The 24,084-nt window shown below is 41.2% G+C and overlaps 1 protein-coding gene across 1 annotated transcript in view; it reads left to right on the top strand.

Moving 5' to 3' along the window:
- Positions 1-24,084, top strand: part of LOC128666696 (oocyte zinc finger protein XlCOF8.4-like) — a 132,239-nt gene that overhangs the window by 41,704 nt on the left and 66,451 nt on the right. Inside the window, exon 6 of the mRNA XM_053721436.1 lies at positions 7,363-7,443. Coding sequence (XP_053577411.1) covers positions 7,363-7,443 — 81 coding nt within the window. The remainder of the gene's footprint in view (positions 1-7,362; positions 7,444-24,084) is intronic.

The raw sequence follows: 24,084 nt of genomic DNA on the forward strand, positions 1-24,084 counted from the left end.
CAGAGGCTTAGATACAAGGTAATCACAGAGGTAAAAATTGTATTAATATGACTGAGATAAGGGGCAGTCTGCAGAGGCTTAGATACAAGGTAATCACAGAGGTAAAAAGTATATTAATATAACTGAGATAAGGGGCAGTCTGCAGAGGCTTAGATACAAGATAATCACAGAGGTAAAAAGTTTATTAATATAACTGAAATAAGGGGCATTTTGCAGAGGCTTAGATACAAGGTAATCACAGAGGTAAAAAGTATATTAATATAACTGAGATAAGGGGCATTCTGCAGAGGCTTAGATACAAGGTAATCACAGAGGTAAAAAGTATATTAATATAACTGAGGTAAGGAGCAGTCTGCAGAGGCTTAGATACAAGGTAATCACAGAGGTAAAAAGTATATTAATATAACTGAGGTAAGGAGCAGTCTGCAGAGGCTTATATAAAGGTAATTACATAGGTAATCAGAAATGTACCAAAGCGCCACCACAAAGGAGGCTTGGTCTGAGTGGGACTATGTATAAAGAGCCACTTGTTACAATACTTATTATTAAAATAACAATTTATTGGATGACAAATTTAAAACAGTACATATATCATGAATCCATGTGGTTAACAATGTTACATATAAAACACGGTTCATACAATAGATTTTACAAGGTAATTAAAATACAAAAGATGATATAAAAGAGTAAAAACGATAAAAAATAGATAAAAATAGACGATCTTGTTTTATAAGGTGATGCTCAGCAATGTTCCAATACTATATTTCAATAATTCAATCCACAAGCTGATATTGGGAATAATAGAATTCAGTAAGTTGTACCCACATATATCAGAACAGCTGAGATAATACCAACTGTGCTCACTAAGTGTGCTTTGTTATGTGTCAATTAAATGATGGCTGCGATCTTGCACTAGTGTATACGTGGATTCAAATTTGTGTAACGCAGTGACAAATAATAGTGACGTAAAAAATAATAAATAATAAATCAACAGTGGTGATCCAAAATAAATAAAAGTAACAATGTGTTGCTGATGAGTATATAAAACGAATGGGGAAAAATGTGTGTTAATAATAAATCAAATGTGGAAAAATGTGTGTTAATAATAAATCAATGTGGGATGAAAGATGGCTGTGTGCGCTATCTAATCAGAGACGCAATAACTGAAAAAACAAAACTTGAACCAAAAAGGAAAATAGTGATGGTTGTGCCTTTAAATGAAAAGGTCTAATGCACTTGAGTTAGTTCATAAAAAAAAAAAAAAAAAAAAGAGTATTCCCAAACGAAAAAAGGTGTATTTCAAAACAATGAAAAAGGAGAGGTTGGCTTAAAATCAAATGATAAAATAGTCCTTTAGTGCCCCAACTTCAATGTTTATATATCAGTAACGGCTCCCATGTTCAGTAGGTGAATGTTGTTTGGACGATAAGATGTAAATTTCAATCAGTATTGTTGAATAATCCTTCTGCCAAAGGAAGAGATATACAATAGTGTAGATTGCTTACAAAGGGTATAATAATAGAATTATCCTTACCTAGTCAACGCGTTTCGATCTCACAGTGACCTTTTATCAAGACTAGTTTTCAGTTAGAATATGCGGTCTTAAATACCCTCTTAGTTTGAAACAGCTGTGGCGTAATACGGGAAGTAAATGTTTAGTAGTTCCGGTTTTAAGTAAATAATATGTGGCATAAAGCATGTATATATAAAAATCATTATGTGTGTCAAGACGATTCTTATTTCACTACTGCCATATGAAATATGTAGTGTATATTTCTGGCTTGTAATAAGCATAAACAGACGTGTATTGTCGTCTCTGCCGATTTTTGATGGTTTTTATTGGTTCATTGTATTGACAGGCTTGGTTCAATGCATGTTCCTGATTGGGCAAGAAAAAGGCGTGTATCGGATACACCGTCTGATTGGATGGCTACTTCATCCTCAATGGAAAGCTTTTTATGTTTAGTTCATAAATAATTAAATATATAGGTGTAAATATTGCTTTGCAAATGACTTATAATAGCTAAAAGTACACAGCAGATGTAAGTATTAATCGGTACATGGTTTTTCACATATACAGCTTCGTAAACGACTTGTGACAGTCTTAGCGTGTCAGCCTTATTTATAACTTGTTACAATTTAAATGTACATAGCATATGTTAATATTGTAAATGGTTTGTGAATAGTTTTTATATACAGCGTTTCTGCATATAAACAGACCTGACCTTTTGGCTTGGCCAAAAAAGGTGTACATTCTAAAACGGCTACGTTGTCATAAAAACAGTTTTTGTTTAACATAGTTGATGTTTAACTGGCTTGTAGCATTATTATATACACATCCGATGCAAATTTAATTTGTAGAGTGTGTATATACTTTATTCCTGCTGATAAGCAGATCCAGCCTTTTAGTATGGCCAAATTGGTAATAGGGAGTGGATATGACTTGTAATAGGTTTTATTTATATTTTGTTTTAAAACATTCAAAACAAATATTTGTGGTTATTCAAATTTCCTTATATTAGCTATAACACTTCCAGGCAATTCTTTAAGTATATTTCTGATTACCAACAAAGGAGAGGGATCGTTTTGGATAGATTATCCTTTTTAACTGGCCTAGATTAGCCTTTTGGTAAAATGCCAGATATTATTGTTATATCTCGCTGAAACTTGTCACAAAAATAGAGATGGGATATATTGCAAATGAAACTTTTATTTAACGGTCAGAACTTCATTATTCTATCCTGCTAAAATTCTTGTGCATAAAAATAAAAATAGGAGAGATGAGATATATTGCAGAGGTTGTTCCAATTGGGCCTCAAATTTCTTTGTCAACTCTTGTAAATCTTTTGTGCTAGTTTATTTTTATTTTTCTTAAAGTGGACAATATTTATTTTAGATGATTGTATTGGAACTTATATCGCATCTCTTTTTCTTTATATTTATCTGTTTCTGAAAATCTTATCTAGAATGAGAGATTATTTATACATCCTTGGCTGAGTATGTCAGCTTATAGTGAGAAATTTCTCTCTGTGTAGGTTGTACAATTCTCCTAAGAGGTTTTAAATTCACCTCTCATGTAATATAGATGGAGTCAGTCCTTAGTACTCTTAGATGACTTAATTAAAGGATTACTTTCTGTTATATTTTTTAAGCTAAACAACTAACATATTAAAGTTAATAAACATTAATTAAAACCTACTGACCTATATTTTCTCCAAAACGAAGTTTCATAACGTTCTGAAAGTTATATCTTTTATTCGCCGATGATGTCACGTTATCCTGCCCACTATTTTCAGCACTGCATGTTCAAAATATTTAAACCAATAACTTTGTGTTTAAAGCGCCATTTTGAAACCTAGGTATTGTAAACGGATTGGTACAGAGCAAAGGATACCCACGGAGTGGGTTTGGAAAACAATTAAATTTGCAGACAAGATTTCTGATATACGGTAGAGATATGTTAATGAAATGCTATTGATAAAAAGCGTATTTGGGGTAGTTAGTTAGTAACAGGCATAGAAAATATTTACTTACAGTGGCCCTTTAAACTAACTTATGTCTATCAAACTATAAGTTCAGAAACAACTTTCAACTGATAGCCTTAAAAAATCGATTCCTCCATTGGATAATTAAATAAATTACATGGACATATATAAAAAATCTGATTCTAGTTTTGCTCTTAAGTTTAATGTATCAACACTCTTTTAACTAGTGAACGGCTTTATTTTTCTCTTATGTATCCCACTTCCATTATAGGTTCAAATGGGTGCATGTATACCCGGTCAATTGTCTACAAATAGTTATATAGAGAGAGACACATATATGGTACTCTTATATGTGTGTACATACGTGTCTGGATTTCCTAAACACATTGTATGTTTTTGAATGGTTAAAATTCTTCAGATATAGCTGGATTGTTTTTTTGAAAAGAGAGACATATATGACTGTGTAAGGTTTCTGACGGAGAATAGCTATATCTGAAGAATTTTAACCATTCAAAAACATACAATGTGTTTAGGAAATCCAGACACGTATGTACACACATATAAGAGTACCATATAATATATATATATATATATAATAATCCAATGGAGGAATTGATTTTTTAAGGCTATCAGTTGAAAGTGGTCTCTGAACTTATAGAGTTTGATAGACATAAGTTAGTTGAATTAGGTCAGCTAAGAGTACTAAGGACTGACTCCATCTATATTACATGAGAGGTGAATTTAAAACCTCTTAGGAGAATTGTACAACCTACACAGAGAGAAATTTCTCACTATAAGCTGACATACTCAGCCAAGGATGTATAAATAATCTCTCATTCTAGATAAGATTTTCAGAAACAGATAAATATAAAGAAAAAGAGATGCGATATAAGTTCCAATACGATCATCTTAAATAAATATTGTCCACTTTAAGAAAAATAAAAGTAAACTAGCACTAAAGATTTACAAGAGTTGACAAAGAAATTTGAGGCCCAATTGGAACAACCTCTGCAATATATCTTATCTCTCCTATTTTTATTTTTATGCACAAGAATTTTAGCAGGATAGAATAATGAAGTTCTGACAGTTAAATAAAAGTTTCATTTGCAATATATCCCATCTCCTCTATAATAATGCTACAAGCCAGTTAAACATCAACTATGTTAAACCGAAGAAAAACTGTTTTTATGACAACGTAGCCGTTTTAGAATGTACACCTTTTTTGGCCAAGCCAAAAGGTCAGGTCTGTTTATATGCAGAAACGCTGTGTATATAAAAACTATTCACAAACCATTTACAATATTAACATATGCTATGTACATTTAAATTGTAACAAGTTATAAATAAGGCTGACACGCTAAGACTGTCACAAGTCGTTTACGAAGCTGTATATGTGAAAAACCATGTACCGATTAACACTTACATCTGCTGTGTACTTTTAGCTATTATAAGTCATTTGCAAAGCAATATTTACATCTATATATTTAATTATTTATGAACTAAACATAAATAGCTTTCCATTGAGGATGAAGTAGCCGTCCAATCAGACGGTGTATCTGATACACGCCTTTTTCTTGCCCAATCAGGAACATGCATTGAACCAAGCCTGTCAATACAATGAACCAATAAAAACCATCAAAAATCGGCAGAGACAATACACGTCTGTTTATGCTTGATACAAGCCACAAATATACACTACATATTTCATATGGCAGTAGTGAAATAAGAATCGTCTTGACACACATAATGATTTTTATATATACATGCTTTATGCCACATATTATTTACTTAAAACCGGAACTACTAAAGATTTACTTCCGGTATTACGCCACAGCTGTTTCAAACTAAGAGTGTATTTAAGACCGCATATTCTAACTGAAAACTAGTTTTGATAAAGGTCACTGTGAGACCGAAACGCGTTGACTAGGTAAGGATAATTCTATTATTATACCCTTTGTAAGCAATCTACACTATTGTATATCTCTTCCTTTGGCAGAAGGATTATTCAACAATACTGATTGAAATTTACATCTTATCGTCCAAACAACATTCACCTACTGAACATGGGAGCCGTTACTGATATATAAACATTGAAGTTGGGGCACTAAAGGACTATTTTATCATTTGATTTTAAGCCAACCTCTCCTTTTTCATTGTTTTGAAATACACCTTTTTTCGTTTGGGAATACTCTTTTTTTTTTTTTTTTTTTTTTTTATGAACTAACTCAAGTGCATTAGACCTTTTCATTTAAAGGCACAACCATCACTATTTTCCTTTTTGGTTCAAGTTTTGTTTTTTCAGTTATTGCGTCTCTGATTAGATAGCGCACACAGCCATCTTTCATCCCACATTGATTTATTATTAACACACATTTTTCCACATTTGATTTATTATTAACACACATTTTTCCCCATTCGTTTTATATACTCATCAGCAACACATTGTTACTTTTATTTATTTTGGATCACCACTGTTGATTTATTATTTATTATTTTTTACGTCACTATTATTTGTCACTGCGTTACACAAATTTGAATCCACGTATACACTAGTGCAAGATCGCAGCCATCATTTAATTGACACATAACAAAGCACACTTAGTGAGCACAGTTGGTATTATCTCACCTGTTCTGATATATGTGGGTACAACTTACTGAATTCTATTATTCCCAATATCAGCTTGTGGATTGAATTATTGAAATATAGTATTGGAACATTGCTGAGCATCACCTTATAAAACAAGATCGTCTATTTTTATTTATTTTTTATCGTTTTTACTCTTTTATATCATCTTTTGTATTTTAATTACCTTGTAAAATCTATTGTATAAACCGTGTTTTTATATGTAACATTGTTAACCACATGGATCCATGATATATGTACTGTTTTAAATTTGTCATCCAATAAATTGTTATTTTAATAATAAGTATTGTAACAAGTGGCTCTTTATACATAGTCCCACTCAGACCCAGCCTCCTTTGTGGTGGCGCTTTGGTACATTTCTGATTACTGTTTAATTCCAGTTGACAACTAGGTGTCAACCCATCAAAGCCAGAGGTCTGTACGTAGTAGGCGCTTAGTGTATCCACACCTATTAATTACAGAGGTAAAAGGTATATTAATATAACTGAGATAAGGAGCAGTCTGCAGAGGCTTAGATACAAGGTAATCACAGAGGTATAAACTATATTAATATAACTGAGATAAAGGGGCAGTCTGCAGAGGCTTAGATACAAGGTAATCAGAGGTAAAACGTATATTAATATAACTGAGATAAGGGGCAGTCTGCAGAGGCTTAGATACAGGGTAATCACAGATGTAAAAGTATAATAATATAACTGAGATAATGAACAGTCTGCAGAGGCTTAGATACAGGGTAATTACAGAGGTAAAAAGTATATTAATATAACTGAGATAAGGGGCAGTCTGCAGAGGGTTAGATACAAGGTAATCACAGAGGTAAAAAGTATATTATTATAACTGAGATAAGGAGCAGTCTGCAGAGGCTTAGATACAAGGTAATCACAGAGGTAAAAAGTATATTACTATAACTGAGATAAGGAGCAGTCTGCAGAGGCTTAGATACAAGGTAATCACAGAGGTAAAAAGTATATTAATATAACTGTGTTGGTTGTGCAAAACTGGGGAATGGGTAATAAAGGGATTATCTATCTTTTTTTAAGCAATAAACATTCTGGTGTAGACTGTCCCTTTTTCAACAAAGGATACCAAGAGAGTGAAGTAAATTAGATAATAGAAGTAAACTGGAATGTTGTTTATCTATTATGTTCTTTCTGAATCATGAAAGAAAAAAAAATGTGAGTTTCATGTCCCTTTATTCAATTTAACCAAACAACTAATGTTATTCTCTATTAGAACTAACCGGTGACAGTGAAGAACATCTAGACAGAGCAGCACATGCAGAACAGAATATCCAGCCATTAGATGTCTCTGCAGGCGAGTATCTATAGTATAACCTTACAATTAGACTTCACCCTCTGTATCATGTAAATAATACACACACACGCCCTCTCTTCCCTTCTCTCTCTCCCTCTGTATCATGTAAATAATACACACACACGCCCTCTCTTCCCTTCTCTCTCACCCTCTGTATCATGTAAATAATACACACACACGCCCTCTCTTCCCTTCTCTCTCTCCCTCTGTATCATGTAACTAATACACACACACGCCCTCTCTTCCTTTCTCTCTCACCCTCTGTATCATGTAAATAATACACACACACACGCCCTCTCTTCCCTTCTCTCTCACCCTCTGTATCATGTAAATAATACACACACACGCCCTCTCTTCCCTTCTCTCTCACCCTCTGTATCATGTAAATAATACACACACACCCTCTCTTCCCTTCTCTCTCACCCTCTGTATCATGTAAATAATACACACGCACACACCCTCTCTTCCCTTCTCTCTCACCCTCTGTATCATGTAAATAATACACACACACGCCCTCTCTTCCCTTCTCTCTCTCCCTCTGTATCATGTAAATAACACACACACACACGCCCTCTCTTCCCTTCTCTCTCACCCTCTGTATCATGTAAATAATACACACACACGCCCTCTCTTCCCTTCTCTCTCACCCTCTGTATCATGTAAATAATACACACACACGCCCTCTCTTCCCTTCTCTCTCACCCTCTGTATCATGTAAATAATACACACACACGCCCTCTCTTCCCTTCTCTCTCACCCTCTGTATCATGTAAATAATACACACACACACCCTCTCTTCCCTTCTCTCTCACCCTCTGTATCATGTAAATAATACACACACACACCCTCTCTTCCCTTCTCTCTCACCCTCTGTATCATGTAAATAATACACACACACCCTCTCTTCCCTTCTCTCTCACCCTCTGTATCATGTAAATAACACACACACACGCCCTCTCTTCCCTTCTCTCTCACCCTCTGTATCATGTAAATAATACACACACACACGCCCTCTCTTCCTTTCTCTCTCACCCTCTGTATCATGTAAATAATACACACACACACGCCCTCTTTTCCCTTCTCTCTCACCCTCTGTATCATGTAAATAATACACACACACACGCCCTCTCTTCCCTTCTCTCTCACCCTCTGTATCATGTAAATAATACACACACACGCCCTCTCTTCCCTTCTCTCTCACCCTCTGTATCATGTAAATAATACACACACACACACCCTCTCTTCCCTTCTCTCTCACCCTCTGTATCATGTAAATAATACACACACACACCCTCTCTTCCCTTCTCTCTCACCCTCTGTATCATGTAAATAATACACACACACGCCCTCTCTTCCCTTCTCTCTCACCCTCTGTATCATGTAAATAATACACACACACACGCCCTCTCTTCCCTTCTCTCTCTCACCCTCTGTATCATGTAAATAATACACACACACACACCCTCTCTTCCCTTCTCTCTCACCCTCTGTATCATGTAAATAACACACACACACACGCCCTCTCTTCCCTTCTCTCTCACCCTCTGTATCATGTAAATAACACACACACACCCTCTCTTCCCTTCTCTCTCACCCTCTGTATCATGTAAATAACACACACACACGCCCTCTCTTCCCTTCTCTCTCACCCTCTGTATCATGTAAATAATACACACACACGCCCTCTCTTCCCTTCTCTCTCACCCTCTGTATCATGTAAATAATACACACACACGCCCTCTCTTCCCTTCTCTCTCACCCTCTGTATCATGTAAATAATACACACACACGCCCTCTCTTCCCTTCTCTCTCACCCTCTGTATCATGTAAATAATACACACACACGCCCTCTCTTCCCTTCTCTCTCACCCTCTATCATGTAAATAATACACACACACACACCCTCTCTTCCCTTCTCTCTCACCCTCTGTATCATGTAAATAATACACACACACGCCCTCTCTTCCCTTCTCTCTCACCCTCTGTATCATGTAAATAATACACACACACGCCCTCTCTCCCCTTCTCTCTCACCCTCTGTATCATGTAAATAATACACACACACGCCCTCTCTTCCCTTCTCTCTCTCCCTCTGTATCATGTAACTAATACACACACACACGCCCTCTCTTCCCTTCTCTCTCACCCTCTGTATCATGTAAATAACACACACACACACACACGCCCTCTCTTCCCTTCTCTCTCACCCTCTGTATCATGTAAATAACACACACACACCCTCTCTTCCCTTCTCTCTCACCCTCTGTATCATGTAAATAATACACACACACGCCCTCTCTTCCCTTCTCTCTCACCCTCTGTATCATGTAAATAATACACACACACACCCTCTCTTCTCTCTCACCCTCTGTATCATGTAAATAATACACACACGCCCTCTCTTCCCTTCTCTCTCTCCCTCTGTATCATGTAAATAATACACACACACGCCCTCTCTTCCCTTCTCTCTCTCCCTCTGTATCATGTAAATAATAGACACACACACGCCCTCTCTTCCCTTCTCTCTCACCCTCTGTATCATGTAAATAATACACACACACACGCCCTCTCTTCCCTTCTCTCTCACCCTCTGTATCATGTAAATAATACACACACACGCCCTCTCTTCCCTTCTCTCTCACCCTCTATCATGTAAATAATACACACACACACACCCTCTCTTCCCTTCTCTCTCACCCTCTGTATCATGTAAATAATACACACACACCCTCTCTTCCCTTCTCTCTCACCCTCTGTATCATGTAAATAATACACACACACCCTCTCTTCCCTTCTCTCTCACCCTCTGTATCATGTAAATAATACACACACACGCCGTCTCTTCCCTTCTCTCTCACCCTCTGTATCATGTAAATAATACACACACACACGCCCTCTCTTCCTTTCTCTCTCACCCTCTGTATCATGTAAATAATACACACACACACGCCCTCTCTTCCCTTCTCTCTCACCCTCTGTATCATGTAAATAATACACACACACCCTCTCTTCCCTTCTCTCTCACCCTCTGTATCATGTAAATAATACACACACACCCTCTCTTCCCTTCTCTCTCACCCTCTGTATCATGTAAATAATACACACACACGCCGTCTCTTCCCTTCTCTCTCACCCTCTGTATCATGTAAATAATACACACACACACGCCCTCTCTTCCTTTCTCTCTCACCCTCTGTATCATGTAAATAATACACACACACACGCCCTCTCTTCCCTTCTCTCTCACCCTCTGTATCATGTAAATAATACACACACACGCCCTCTCTTCCCTTCTCTCTCACCCTCTGTATCATGTAAATAATACACACACACGCCCTCTCTTCCCTTCTCTCTCACCCTCTGTATCATGTAAATAACACACACACACGCCCTCTCTTCCCTTCTCTCTCACCCTCTGTATCATGTAAATAATACACACACACACACGCCCTCTCTTCCTTTCTCTCTCACCCTCTGTATCATGTAAATAATACACACACACCCTCTCTTCCCTTCTCTCTCAGCCTCTGTATCATGTAAATAATACACACACGCCCTCTCTTCCCTTCTCTCTCTCACCCCCTGTATCATGTAAATAATACACACACACACACCCTCTCTTCCCTTCTCTCTCACCCTCTGTATCATGTAAATAATACACACACACACACGCCCTCTCTTCCCTTCTCTCTCTCCCTCTGTATCATGTAAATAATACACACACACACGCCCTCTCTTCCCTTCTCTCTCTCCCTCTGTATCATGTAACTAATACACACACACGCCCTCTCTTCCTTTCTCTCTCACCCTCTGTATCATGTAAATAATACACACACACACGCCCTCTCTTCCCTTCTCTCTCACCCTCTGTATCATGTAAATAATACACACACACGCCCTCTCTTCCCTTCTCTCTCACCCTCTGTATCATGTAAATAATACACACACACGCCCTCTCTTCCCTTCTCTCTCACCCTCTGTATCATGTAAATAATACACACACACGCCCTCTCTTCCCTTCTCTCTCACCCTCTGTATCATGTAAATAACACACACACACGCCCTCTCTTCCCTTCTCTCTCACCCTCTGTATCATGTAAATACACACACACGCCCTCTCTTCCCTTCTCTCTCTCACCCTCTGTATCATGTAAATAATACACACACACGCCCTCTCTTCCCTTCTCTCTCACCCTCTGTATCATGTAAATAATACACACACACACGCCCTCTCTTCCCTTCTCTCTCACCCTCTGTATCATGTAAATAATACACACACACACACCCTCTCTTCCCTTCTCTCTCTCCCTCTGTATCATGTAAATAATACACACACACACGCCCTCTCTTCCCTTCTCTCTCACCCTCTGTATCATGTAAATAATACACACACACACCCTCTCTTCCCTTCTCTCTCACCCTCTGTATCATGTAAATAATACACACACACACCCTCTCTTCCCTTCTCTCTCACCCTCTGTATCATGTAAATAATACACACACACACGTCCTCTCTTCCCTTCTCTCTCACCCTCTGTATCATGTAAATAACACACACACACCCTCTCTTCCCTTCTCTCTCACCCTCTGTATCATGTAAATAATACACACACACCCTCTCTTCCCTTCTCTCTCACCCTCTGTATCATGTAAATAATACACACACACACACGCCCTCTCTTCCCTTCTCTCTCTCCCTCTGTATCATGTAAATAATACACACACACGCCCTCTCTTCCCTTCTCTCTCACCCTCTATCATGTAAATAATACACACACACACACCCTCTCTTCCCTTCTCTCTCACCCTCTGTATCATGTAAATAATACACACACCCTCTCTTCCCTTCTCTCTCACCCTCTGTATCATGTAAATAATACACACACGCCCTCTCTTCCCTTCTCTCTCTCCCTCTGTATCATGTAAATAACACACACACACGCCCTCTCTTCCCTTCTCTCTCACCCTCTGTATCATGTAAATAATACACACACACGCCCTCTCTTCCCTTCTCTCTCACCCTCTGTATCATGTAAATAATACACACACACGCCCTCTCTTCCCTTCTCTCTCACCCTCTGTATCATGTAAATAATACACACACACACGCCCTCTCTTCCCTTCTCTCTCACCCTCTGTATCATGTAAATAATACACACACACACACGCCCTCTCTTCCCTTCTCTCTCACCCTCTGTATCATGTAAATAACACACACACGCCCTCTCTTCCCTTCTCTCTCACCCTCTGTATCATGTAAATAATACACACACACACCCTCTCTTCCCTTCTCTCTCACCCTCTGTATCATGTAAATAATACACACACACACACCCTCTCTTCCCTTCTCTCTCACCCTCTGTATCATGTAAATAACACACACACGCCCTCTCTTCCCTTCTCTCTCACCCTCTGTATCATGTAAATAACACACACACACGCCCTCTCTTCCCTTCTCTCTCACCCTCTGTATCATGTAAATAATACACACACACACGCCCTCTCTTCCTTTCTCTCTCACCCTCTGTATCATGTAAATAATACACACACACACACCCTCTCTTCCCTTCTCTCTCACCCTCTGTATCATGTAAATAATACACACACACACGCCCTCTCTTCCCTTCTCTCTCACCCTCTGTATCGTGTAAATAATACACACACACACCCTCTCTTCCCTTCTCTCTCACCCTCTGTATCGTGTAAATAACACACACACGCCCTCTCTTCCCTTCTCTCTCACCCTCTGTATCATGTAAATAATACACACACATGCCCTCTCTTCCCTTCTCTCTCACCCTCTGTATCATGTAAATAATACACACACACGCCCTCTCTTCCCTTCTCTCTCACCCTCTGTATCATGTAAATAATACACACACACGCCCTCTCTTCCCTTCTCTCTCACCCTCTGTATCATGTGAATAATACACACACACGCCCTCTCTTCCCTTCTCTCCCACCCTCTGTATCATGTAAATAATACACACACACGCCCTCTCTTCCCTTCTCTCTCTCCCTCTGTATCATCTAAATAATACACACACACACGCCCTCTCTTCCCTTCTCTCTCACCCTCTGTATCATGTAAATAACACACACACACCCTCTCTTCCCTTCTCTCTCACCCCCTGTATCATGTAAATAACACACACGCCCTCTCTTCCCTTCTCTCTCACCCTCTGTATCATGTAAATAATACACACACGCCCTCTCTTCCCTTCTCTCTCACCCTCTGTATCATGTAAATAATACACACACACACACCCTCTCTTCCCTTCTCTCTCACCCTCTGTATCATGTAAATAACACACACACACGCCCTCTCTTCCCTTCTCTCTCACCCTCTGTATCATGTAAATAATACACACACACACGCCCTCTCTTCCCTTCTCTCTCACCCTCTGTATCATGTAAATAATACACACACACACGCCCTCTCTTCCCTTCTCTCTCACCCCTGTATCATGTAAATAATACACACACACACGCCCTCTCTTCCCTTCTCTCTCACCCTCTGTATCATGTAAATAATACACACACACACGCCCTCTCTTCCCTTCTCTCTCACTCTCTGTATCATGTAAATAATACACACACACACGCCCTCTCTTCCCTTCTCTCACACCCTCTGTATCATGTAAATAATACACACACACACGCCTTCTCTTCCCTTCTCTCTCACCCTCTGTATCATGTAAATAATACACACACACACCCTCTCTTCCCTTCTCTCTCACCCTCTGTATTATGTAAATAATACACACACGCCCTCTCTTCCCTTCTCTCTCACCCTCTGTATCATGTAAATAATACACACACACACACTCTCTTCCCTTCTCTCTCACCCTCTGTATCATGTAAATAATACACACACACGCCCTCTCTTCCCTTCTCTCTCTCACCCTCTGTATCATGTAAATAATACACACACACGCCCTCTCTTCCCTTCTCTCTCACTCTCTGTATCATGTAAATAATACACACACACCCCCTCTCTTCCCTTCTCTCTCACCCTCTGTATCATGTAAATAATACACACACACACCCTCTCTTCCCTTCTCTCTCACCCTCTGTATCATGTAAATAATACACACATGCCCTCTCTTCCCTTCTCTCTCACCCTCTGTATCATGTAAATAATACACACACACACGCCCTCTCTTCCCTTCTCTCTCACCCTCTGTATCATGTAAATAACACACACACGCCCTCTCTTCCCTTCTCTCTCACCCTCTGTATCATGTAAATAACACACACACGCCCTCTCTTCCCTTCTCTCTCACCCTCTGTATCATGTAAATAATACACACACACACCCTCTCTTCCCTTCTCTCTCACCCTCTGTATCATGTAAATAATACACACACACACCCTCTCTTCCCTTCTCTCTCACCCTCTGTATCATGTAAATAATACACACACACCCTCTCTTCCCTTCTCTCTCACCCTCTGTATCATGTAAATAACACACACACACGCCCTCTCTTCCCTTCTCTCTCACCCTCTGTATCATGTAAATAATACACACACACACGCCCTCTCTTCCTTTCTCTCTCACCCTCTGTATCATGTAAATAATACACACACACACGCCCTCTCTTCCCTTCTCTCTCACCCTCTGTATCATGTAAATAATACACACACACGCCCTCTCTTCCCTTCTCTCTCACCCTCTGTATCATGTAAATAATACACACACACGCCCTCTCTTCCCTTCTCTCTCACCCTCTGTATCATGTAAATAATACACACACACACACCCTCTCTTCCCTTCTCTCTCACCCTCTGTATCATGTAAATAATACACACACACACCCTCTCTTCCCTTCTCTCTCACCCTCTGTATCATGTAAATAATACACACACACGCCCTCTCTTCCCTTCTCTCTCACCCTCTGTATCATGTAAATAATACACACACACACGCCCTCTCTTCCCTTCTCTCTCTCACCCTCTGTATCATGTAAATAATACACACACACACACCCTCTCTTCCCTTCTCTCTCACCCTCTGTATCATGTAAATAACACACACACACACGCCCTCTCTTCCCTTCTCTCTCACCCTCTGTATCATGTAAATAACACACACACACCCTCTCTTCCCTTCTCTCTCACCCTCTGTATCATGTAAATAACACACACACACGCCCTCTCTTCCCTTCTCTCTCACCCTCTGTATCATGTAAATAATACACACACACGCCCTCTCTTCCCTTCTCTCTCACCCTCTGTATCATGTAAATAATACACACACACGCCCTCTCTTCCCTTCTCTCTCACCCTCTGTATCATGTAAATAATACACACACACGCCCTCTCTTCCCTTCTCTCTCACCCTCTGTATCATGTAAATAATACACACACACACGCCCTCTCTCCCCTTCTCTCTCACCCTCTGTATCATGTAAATAATACACACACACGCCCTCTCTTCCCTTCTCTCTCTCCCTCTGTATCATGTAACTAATACACACACACACGCCCTCTCTTCCCTTCTCTCTCACCCTCTGTATCATGTAAATAACACACACACACACACACGCCCTCTCTTCCCTTCTCTCTCACCCTCTGTATCATGTAAATAACACACACACACCCTCTCTTCCCTTCTCTCTCACCCTCTGTATCATGTAAATAATACACACACACGCCCTCTCTTCCCTTCTCTCTCACCCTCTGTATCATGTAAATAATACACACACACACCCTCTCTTCTCTCTCACCCTCTGTATCATGTAAATAATACACACACGCCCTCTCTTCCCTTCTCTCTCTCCCTCTGTATCATGTAAATAATACACACACACACGCCCTCTCTTCCCTTCTCTCTCTCCCTCTGTATCATGTAAATAATAGACACACACACGCCCTCTCTTCCCTTCTCTCTCACCCTCTGTATCATGTAAATAATACACACACACACGCCCTCTCTTCCCTTCTCTCTCACCCTCTGTATCATGTAAATAATACACACACACGCCCTCTCTTCCCTTCTCTCTCACCCTCTATCATGTAAATAATACACACACACACACCCTCTCTTCCCTTCTCTCTCACCCTCTGTATCATGTAAATAATACACACACACCCTCTCTTCCCTTCTCTCTCACCCTCTGTATCATGTAAATAATACACACACACACCCTCTCTTCCCTTCTCTCTCACCCTCTGTATCATGTAAATAATACACACACACCCTCTCTTCCCTTCTCTCTCACCCTCTGTATCATGTAAATAATACACACACACGCCGTCTCTTCCCTTCTCTCTCACCCTCTGTATCATGTAAATAATACACACACACACGCCCTCTCTTCCTTTCTCTCTCACCCTCTGTATCATGTAAATAATACACACACACACGCCCTCTCTTCCCTTCTCTCTCACCCTCTGTATCATGTAAATAATACACACACACGCCCTCTCTTCCCTTCTCTCTCACCCTCTGTATCATGTAAATAATACACACACACGCCCTCTCTTCCCTTCTCTCTCACCCTCTGTATCATGTAAATAACACACACACACGCCCTCTCTTCCCTTCTCTCTCACCCTCTGTATCATGTAAATAATACACACACACACGCCCTCTCTTCCTTTCTCTCTCACCCTCTGTATCATGTAAATAATACACACACACCCTCTCTTCCCTTCTCTCTCAGCCTCTGTATCATGTAAATAATACACACACGCCCTCTCTTCCCTTCTCTCTCTCACCCCCTGTATCATGTAAATAATACACACACACACACCCTCTCTTCCCTTCTCTCTCACCCTCTGTATCATGTAAATAATACACACACACACGCCCTCTCTTCCCTTCTCTCTCTCCCTCTGTATCATGTAAATAATACACACACACACGCCCTCTCTTCCCTTCTCTCTCACCCTCTGTATCATGTAAATAATACACACACACGCCCTCTCTTCCCTTCTCTCTCACCCTCTGTATCATGTAAATAATACACACACACACGCCCTCTCTTCCCTTCTCTCTCACCCTCTGTATCATGTAAATAATACACACACACGCCCTCTCTTCCCTTCTCTCTCACCCTCTGTATCATGTAAATAATACACACACACGCCCCTCTCTTCCCTTCTCTCTCACCCTCTGTATCATGTAAATAACACACACACACGCCCTCTCTTCCCTTCTCTCTCACCCTCTGTATCATGTAAATACACACACACGCCCTCTCTTCCCTTCTCTCTCTCACCCTCTGTATCATGTAAATAATACACACACACGCCCTCTCTTCCCTTCTCTCTCACCCTCTGTATCATGTAAATAATACACACACACGCCCTCTCTTCCCTTCTCTCTCACCCTCTGTATCATGTAAATAATACACACACACACACCCTCTCTTCCCTTCTCTCTCTCCCTCTGTATCATGTAAATAATACACACACACACGCCCTCTCTTCCCTTCTCTCTCACCCTCTGTATCATGTAAATAATACACACACACACCCTCTCTTCCCTTCTCTCTCACCCTCTGTATCATGTAAATAATACACACACACACCCTCTCTTCCCTTCTCTCTCACCCTCTGTATCATGTAAATAATACACACACACACGTCCTCTCTTCCCTTCTCTCTCACCCTCTGTATCATGTAAATAACACACACACACGCCCTCTCTTCCCTTCTCTCTCACCCTCTGTATCATGTAAATAATACACACGCACACGCCCTCTCTTCCCTTCTCTCTCACCCTCTGTATCATGTAAATAATACACACGCACACGCCCTCTCTTCCCTTCTCTCTCACCCTCTGTATCATGTAAATAATACACACACACACGCCCTCTCTTCCCTTCTCTCTCACCCTCTGTATCATGTAAATAATACACACACACACACCCTCTCTTCCCTTCTCTCTCACCCTCTGTATCATGTAAATAATACACACACACACACACGCCCTCTCTTCCCTTCTCTCTCTCCCTCTGTATCATGTAAATAATACACACACACGCCCTCTCTTCCCTTCTCTCTCACCCTCTATCATGTAAATAATACACACACACACACCCTCTCTTCCCTTCTCTCTCACCCTCTGTATCATGTAAATAATACACACACACCCTCTCTTCCCTTCTCTCTCACCCTCTGTATCATGTAAATAATACACACACACGCCCTCTCTTCCCTTCTCTCTCACCCTCTGTATCGTGTAAATAATACACACACACGCCCTCTCTTCCCTTCTCTCTCTCCCTCTGTATCATGTAAATAATAGACACACACACGCCCTCTCTTCCCTTCTCTCTCACCCTCAGTATCATGTAAATAATACACACACACACGCCCTCTCTTCCCTTCTCTCTCACCCTCTGTATCATGTAAATAATACACACACACGCCCTCTCTTCCCTTCTCTCTCACCCTCTGTATCATGTAAATAATACACACACACACGCCCTCTCTTCCCTTCTCTCTCACCCTCTGTATCATGTAAATAATACACACACACCCCCTCTCTTCCCTTCTCTCTCACCCTCTGTATTATGTAAATAATACACACACACGCCCTCTCTTCCCTTCTCTCTCACCCTCTGTATCATGTAAATAACACACACACACGCCCTCTCTTCCCTTCTCTCTCACCCTCTGTATCATGTAAATAATACACACACACACGCCCTCACTTCCCTTCACTCTCACCCTCTGTATCATGTAAATAATACACACGCACACACCCTCTCTTCCCTTCTCTCTCACCCTCTGTATCATGTAAATAATACACACACACACACCCTCTCTTCCCTTCTCTCTCTCACCCTCTGTATCATGTAAATAATACACACACACACACGCCCTCTCTTCCCTTCTCTCTCACCCTCTGTATCATGTAAATAATACACACATGCCCTCTCTTCCCTTCTCTCTCACCCTCTGTATCATGTAAATAACACACACACACCCTCTCTTCCCTTCTCTCTCACCCTCTGTATCATGTAAATAATACACACACACACGCCCTCTCTTCCCTTCTCTCTCACCCTCTGTATCATGTAAATAATACACACACACGCCCTCTCTTCCCTTCTCTCTCACCCTCTGTATCATGTAAATAACACACACACACGCCCTCTCTTCCCTTCTCTCTCTCCCTCTGTATCATGTAAATAATACACACACACCCTCTCTTCCCTTCTCTCTCAGCCTCTGTATCATGTAAATAATACACACACGCCCTCTCTTCCCTTCTCTCTCTCACCCTCTGTATCATGTAAATAATACACACACACACGCCCTCTCTTCCCTTCTCTCTCACCCTCTGTATCATGTAAATAATACACACACGCCCTCTCTTCCCTTCTCTCTCACCCTCTGTATCATGTAAATAATACACACACACACACACGCCCTCTCTTCCCTTCTCTCTCACCCTCTGTATCATGTAAATAACACACACACACGCCCTCTCTTCCCTTCTCTCTCACCCTCTGTATCATGTAAATAATACACACACACCCTCTCTTCTCTCTCACCCTCTGTATCATGTAAATAATACACACACGCCCTCTCTTCCCTTCTCTCTCTCCCTCTGTATCATGTAAATAATACACACACACACGCCCTCTCTTCCCTTCTCTCTCACCCTCTGTATCATGTAAATAATACACACACACACACCCTCTCTTCCCTTCTCTCTCACCCTCTGTATCATGTAAATAATACACACACACGCCCTCTCTTCCCTTCTCTCTCACCCTCTGTATCATGTAAATAATACACACACACACACACGCCCTCTCTTCCCTTCTCTCTCACCCTCTGTATCATGTAAATAACACACACACACACGCCCTCTCTTCCCTTCTCTCTCACCCTCTGTATCATGTAAATAATACACACACACCCTCTCTTCTCTCTCACCCTCTGTATCATGTAAATAATACACACACGCCCTCTCTTCCCTTCTCTCTCTCCCTCTGTATCATGTAAATAATACACACACACGCCCTCTCTTCCCTTCTCTCTCACCCTCTGTATCATGTAAATAATACACACACACACACCCTCTCTTCCCTTCTCTCTCACCCTCTGTATCATGTAAATAATACACACACACACGCCCTCTCTTCCCTTCTCTCTCACCCTCTGTATCATGTAAATAATACACACACACGCCCTCTCTTCCCTTCTCTCTCACCCTCTGTATCATGTAAATAATACACACACACGCCCTCTCTTCCCTTCTCTCTCACCCTCTGTATCATGTAAATAACACACACACGCCCTCTCTTCCCTTCTCTCTCACCCTCTGTATTATGTAACTAATACACACACGCCCTCTCTTCCCTTCTCTCTCACCCTCTGTATCATGTAAATAATACACACACACGCCCTCTCTTCCCTTCTCTCTCACCCTCTGTATCATGTAAATAATACACACACACACGCCCTCTCTTCCCTTCTCTCTCACCCTCTGTATCATGTAAATAATACACACACACACACCCTCTCTTCCCTTCTCTCTCACCCTCTGTATCATGTAAATAATACACACACACGCCCTCTCTTCCCTTCTCTCTCACCCTCTGTATCATGTAAATAATACACACACACGCCCTCTCTTCCCTTCTCTCTCACCCTCTGTATCATGTAAATAATACACACACACACGCCCTCTCTTCCCTTCTCTCTCACCCTCTGTATCATGTAAATAATACACACACACACCCCCTCTCTTCCCTTCTCTCTCACCCTCTGTATCATGTAAATAATACACACACACACGCCCTCTCTTCCCTTCTCTCTCACCCTCTGTATCATGTAAATAATACACACACACGCCCTCTCTTCCCTTCTCTCTCACCCTCTGTATCATGTAAATAATACACACACACACGCCCTCTCTTCCCTTCTCTCTCACCCTCTGTATCATGTAAATAATACACACACACGCCCTCTCTTCCCTTCTCTCTCACCCTCTGTATCATGTAAATAATACACACACGCCCTCTCTTCCCTTCTCTCTCACCCTCTGTATCATGTAAATAATACACACACACACACACGCCCTCTCTTCCCTTCTCTCTCACCCTCTGTATCATGTAAATAACACACACACACGCCCTCTCTTCCCTTCTCTCTCACCCTCTGTATCATGTAAATAATACACACACACCCTCTCTTCTCTCTCACCCTCTGTATCATGTAAATAATACACACACGCCCTCTCTTCCCTTCTCTCTCTCCCTCTGTATCATGTAAATAATACACACACACGCCCTCTCTTCCCTTCTCTCTCACCCTCTGTATCATGTAAATAATACACACACACACACCCTCTCTTCCCTTCTCTCTCACCCTCTGTATCATGTAAATAATACACACACACACGCCCTCTCTTCCCTTCTCTCTCACCCTCTGTATCATGTAAATAATACACACACACGCCCTCTCTTCCCTTCTCTCTCACCCTCTGTATTATTTACATGATACAGAGGGTGAGAGAGAAGGAAAGAGAGGGCGTGTGTGTGTATTATTTACATGATACAGAGGGTGAGAGAGAAGGGAAGAGAGGGCGTGTGTGTGTATTATTTACATGATACAGAGGGTGAGAGAGAAGGGAAGAGAGGGCGTGTGTGTATTAGTTACATAATACAGAGGGTGAGAGAGAAGGGGAAGAGAGGGTGTGTGTGTGTATTATTTACATGATACAGAGGGTGAGAGAGAAGGGAAGAGAGGGTGTGTGTGTATTATTTACATGATACAGAGGGTGAGAGAGAAGGGAAGAGAGGGCGTGTGTGTGTATTATTTACATGATACAGAGGTGAGAGAGAAGGGAAGAGAGGGTGTGTGTGTGTGTATTATTTACATGATACAGAGGGTGAGAGAGAAGGGAAGAGAGGGCGTGTATTATTTACATGATACAGAGGGTGAGAGAGAAGAGAGGGTGTGTGTGTGTTATTTACATGATACAGAGGGTGAGAGAGAAGGGAAGAGAGGGCGTGTGTGTATTATTTACATGATACAGAGGGTGAGAGAGAAGGGAAGAGAGGGCGTGTGTGTGTATTATTTACATGATACAGAGGGAGAGAGAGAAGGGAAGAGAGGGCGTGTGTGTATTATTTACATGATACAGAGGGTGAGAGAGAAGAGAGGGTGTGTGTGTGTATTATTTACATGATACAGAGGGTGAGAGAGAAGGGAAGAGAGGGCGTGTGTGTGTTATTTACATGATACAGAGGGTGAGAGAGAAGGGAAGAGAGGGCGTGTGTGTGTATTATTTACATGCCCTCTCTTCCCTTCTCTCTCACCCTCTGTATCATGTAAATAATACACACACACCCTCTCTTCCCTTCTCTCTCACCCTCTGTATCATGTAAATAATACACACACACACCCTCTCTTCCCTTCTCTCTCACCCTCTGTATTATGTAAATAATACACACACGCCCTCTCTTCCCTTCTCTCTCACCCTCTGTATCATGTAAATAATACACACACACGCCCTCTCTTCCCTTCTCTCTCATCCTCTGTATCATGTAAATAATACACACACACACGCCCTCTCTTCCCTTCTCTCTCACCCTCTGTATCATGTAAATAATACACACACACACGCCCTCTCTTCCCTTCTCTCTCACCCTCTGTATCATGTAAATAATACACACACACGCCCTCTCTTCCCTTCTCTCTCACCCTCTGTATCATGTAAATAACACACACACACCCTCTCTTCCCTTCCCTCTCACCCTCTGTATCATGTAAATAATACACACACACACCCTCTCTTCCCTTCTCTCTCACCCTCTGTATCATGTAAATAATACACACACACACACCCTCTCTTCCCTTCTCTCTCATCCTCTGTATCATGTAAATAATACACACACGCCCTCTCTTCCTTTCTCTCTCACCCTCTGTATCATGTAAATAATACACACACACACACCCTCTCTTCCCTTCCCTCTCACCCTCTGTATCATGTAAATAATACACACACTCACGCCCTCTCTCCCCTTCTCTCTCACCCTCTGTATCATGTAAATAATACACACACACACGCCCTCTCTTCCCTTCTCTCTCACCCTCTGTATCATGTAAATAATACACACACACGCCCTCTCTTCCCTTCTCTCTCACCCTCTGTATCATGTAAATAATACACACACACACCCTCTCTTCCCTTCTCTCTCACCCTCTGTATCATGTAAATAATACACACACACACGCCCTCTCTTCCCTTCTCTCTCACCCTCTGTATCATGTAAATAATACACACACACACGCCCTCTCTCTTCCCTTCTCTCTCACCCTCTGTATCATGTAAATAATACACACACACACTCCCTCTCTTCCCTTCTCTCTCACCCTCTGTATCATGTAAATAATACACACACCCTCTCTTCCCTTCTCTCTCTCACCCTCTGTATCATGTAAATAATACACACACACGCCCTCTCTTCCCTTCTCTCTCACCCTCTGTATCATGTAAATAATACACACACACGCCCTCTCTTCCCTTCTCTCTCACCCTCTGTATCATGTAAATAATACACACACACACACCCTCTCTTCCCTTCTCTCTCACCCTCTGTATCATGTAAATAATACACACACACGCCCTCTCTTCCCTTCTCTCTCACCCTCTGTATCATGTAAAAC

This window comes from Bombina bombina, chromosome 7, assembly GCF_027579735.1.
Source record: "Bombina bombina isolate aBomBom1 chromosome 7, aBomBom1.pri, whole genome shotgun sequence".
Taxonomy (NCBI): domain Eukaryota; kingdom Metazoa; phylum Chordata; class Amphibia; order Anura; family Bombinatoridae; genus Bombina; species Bombina bombina.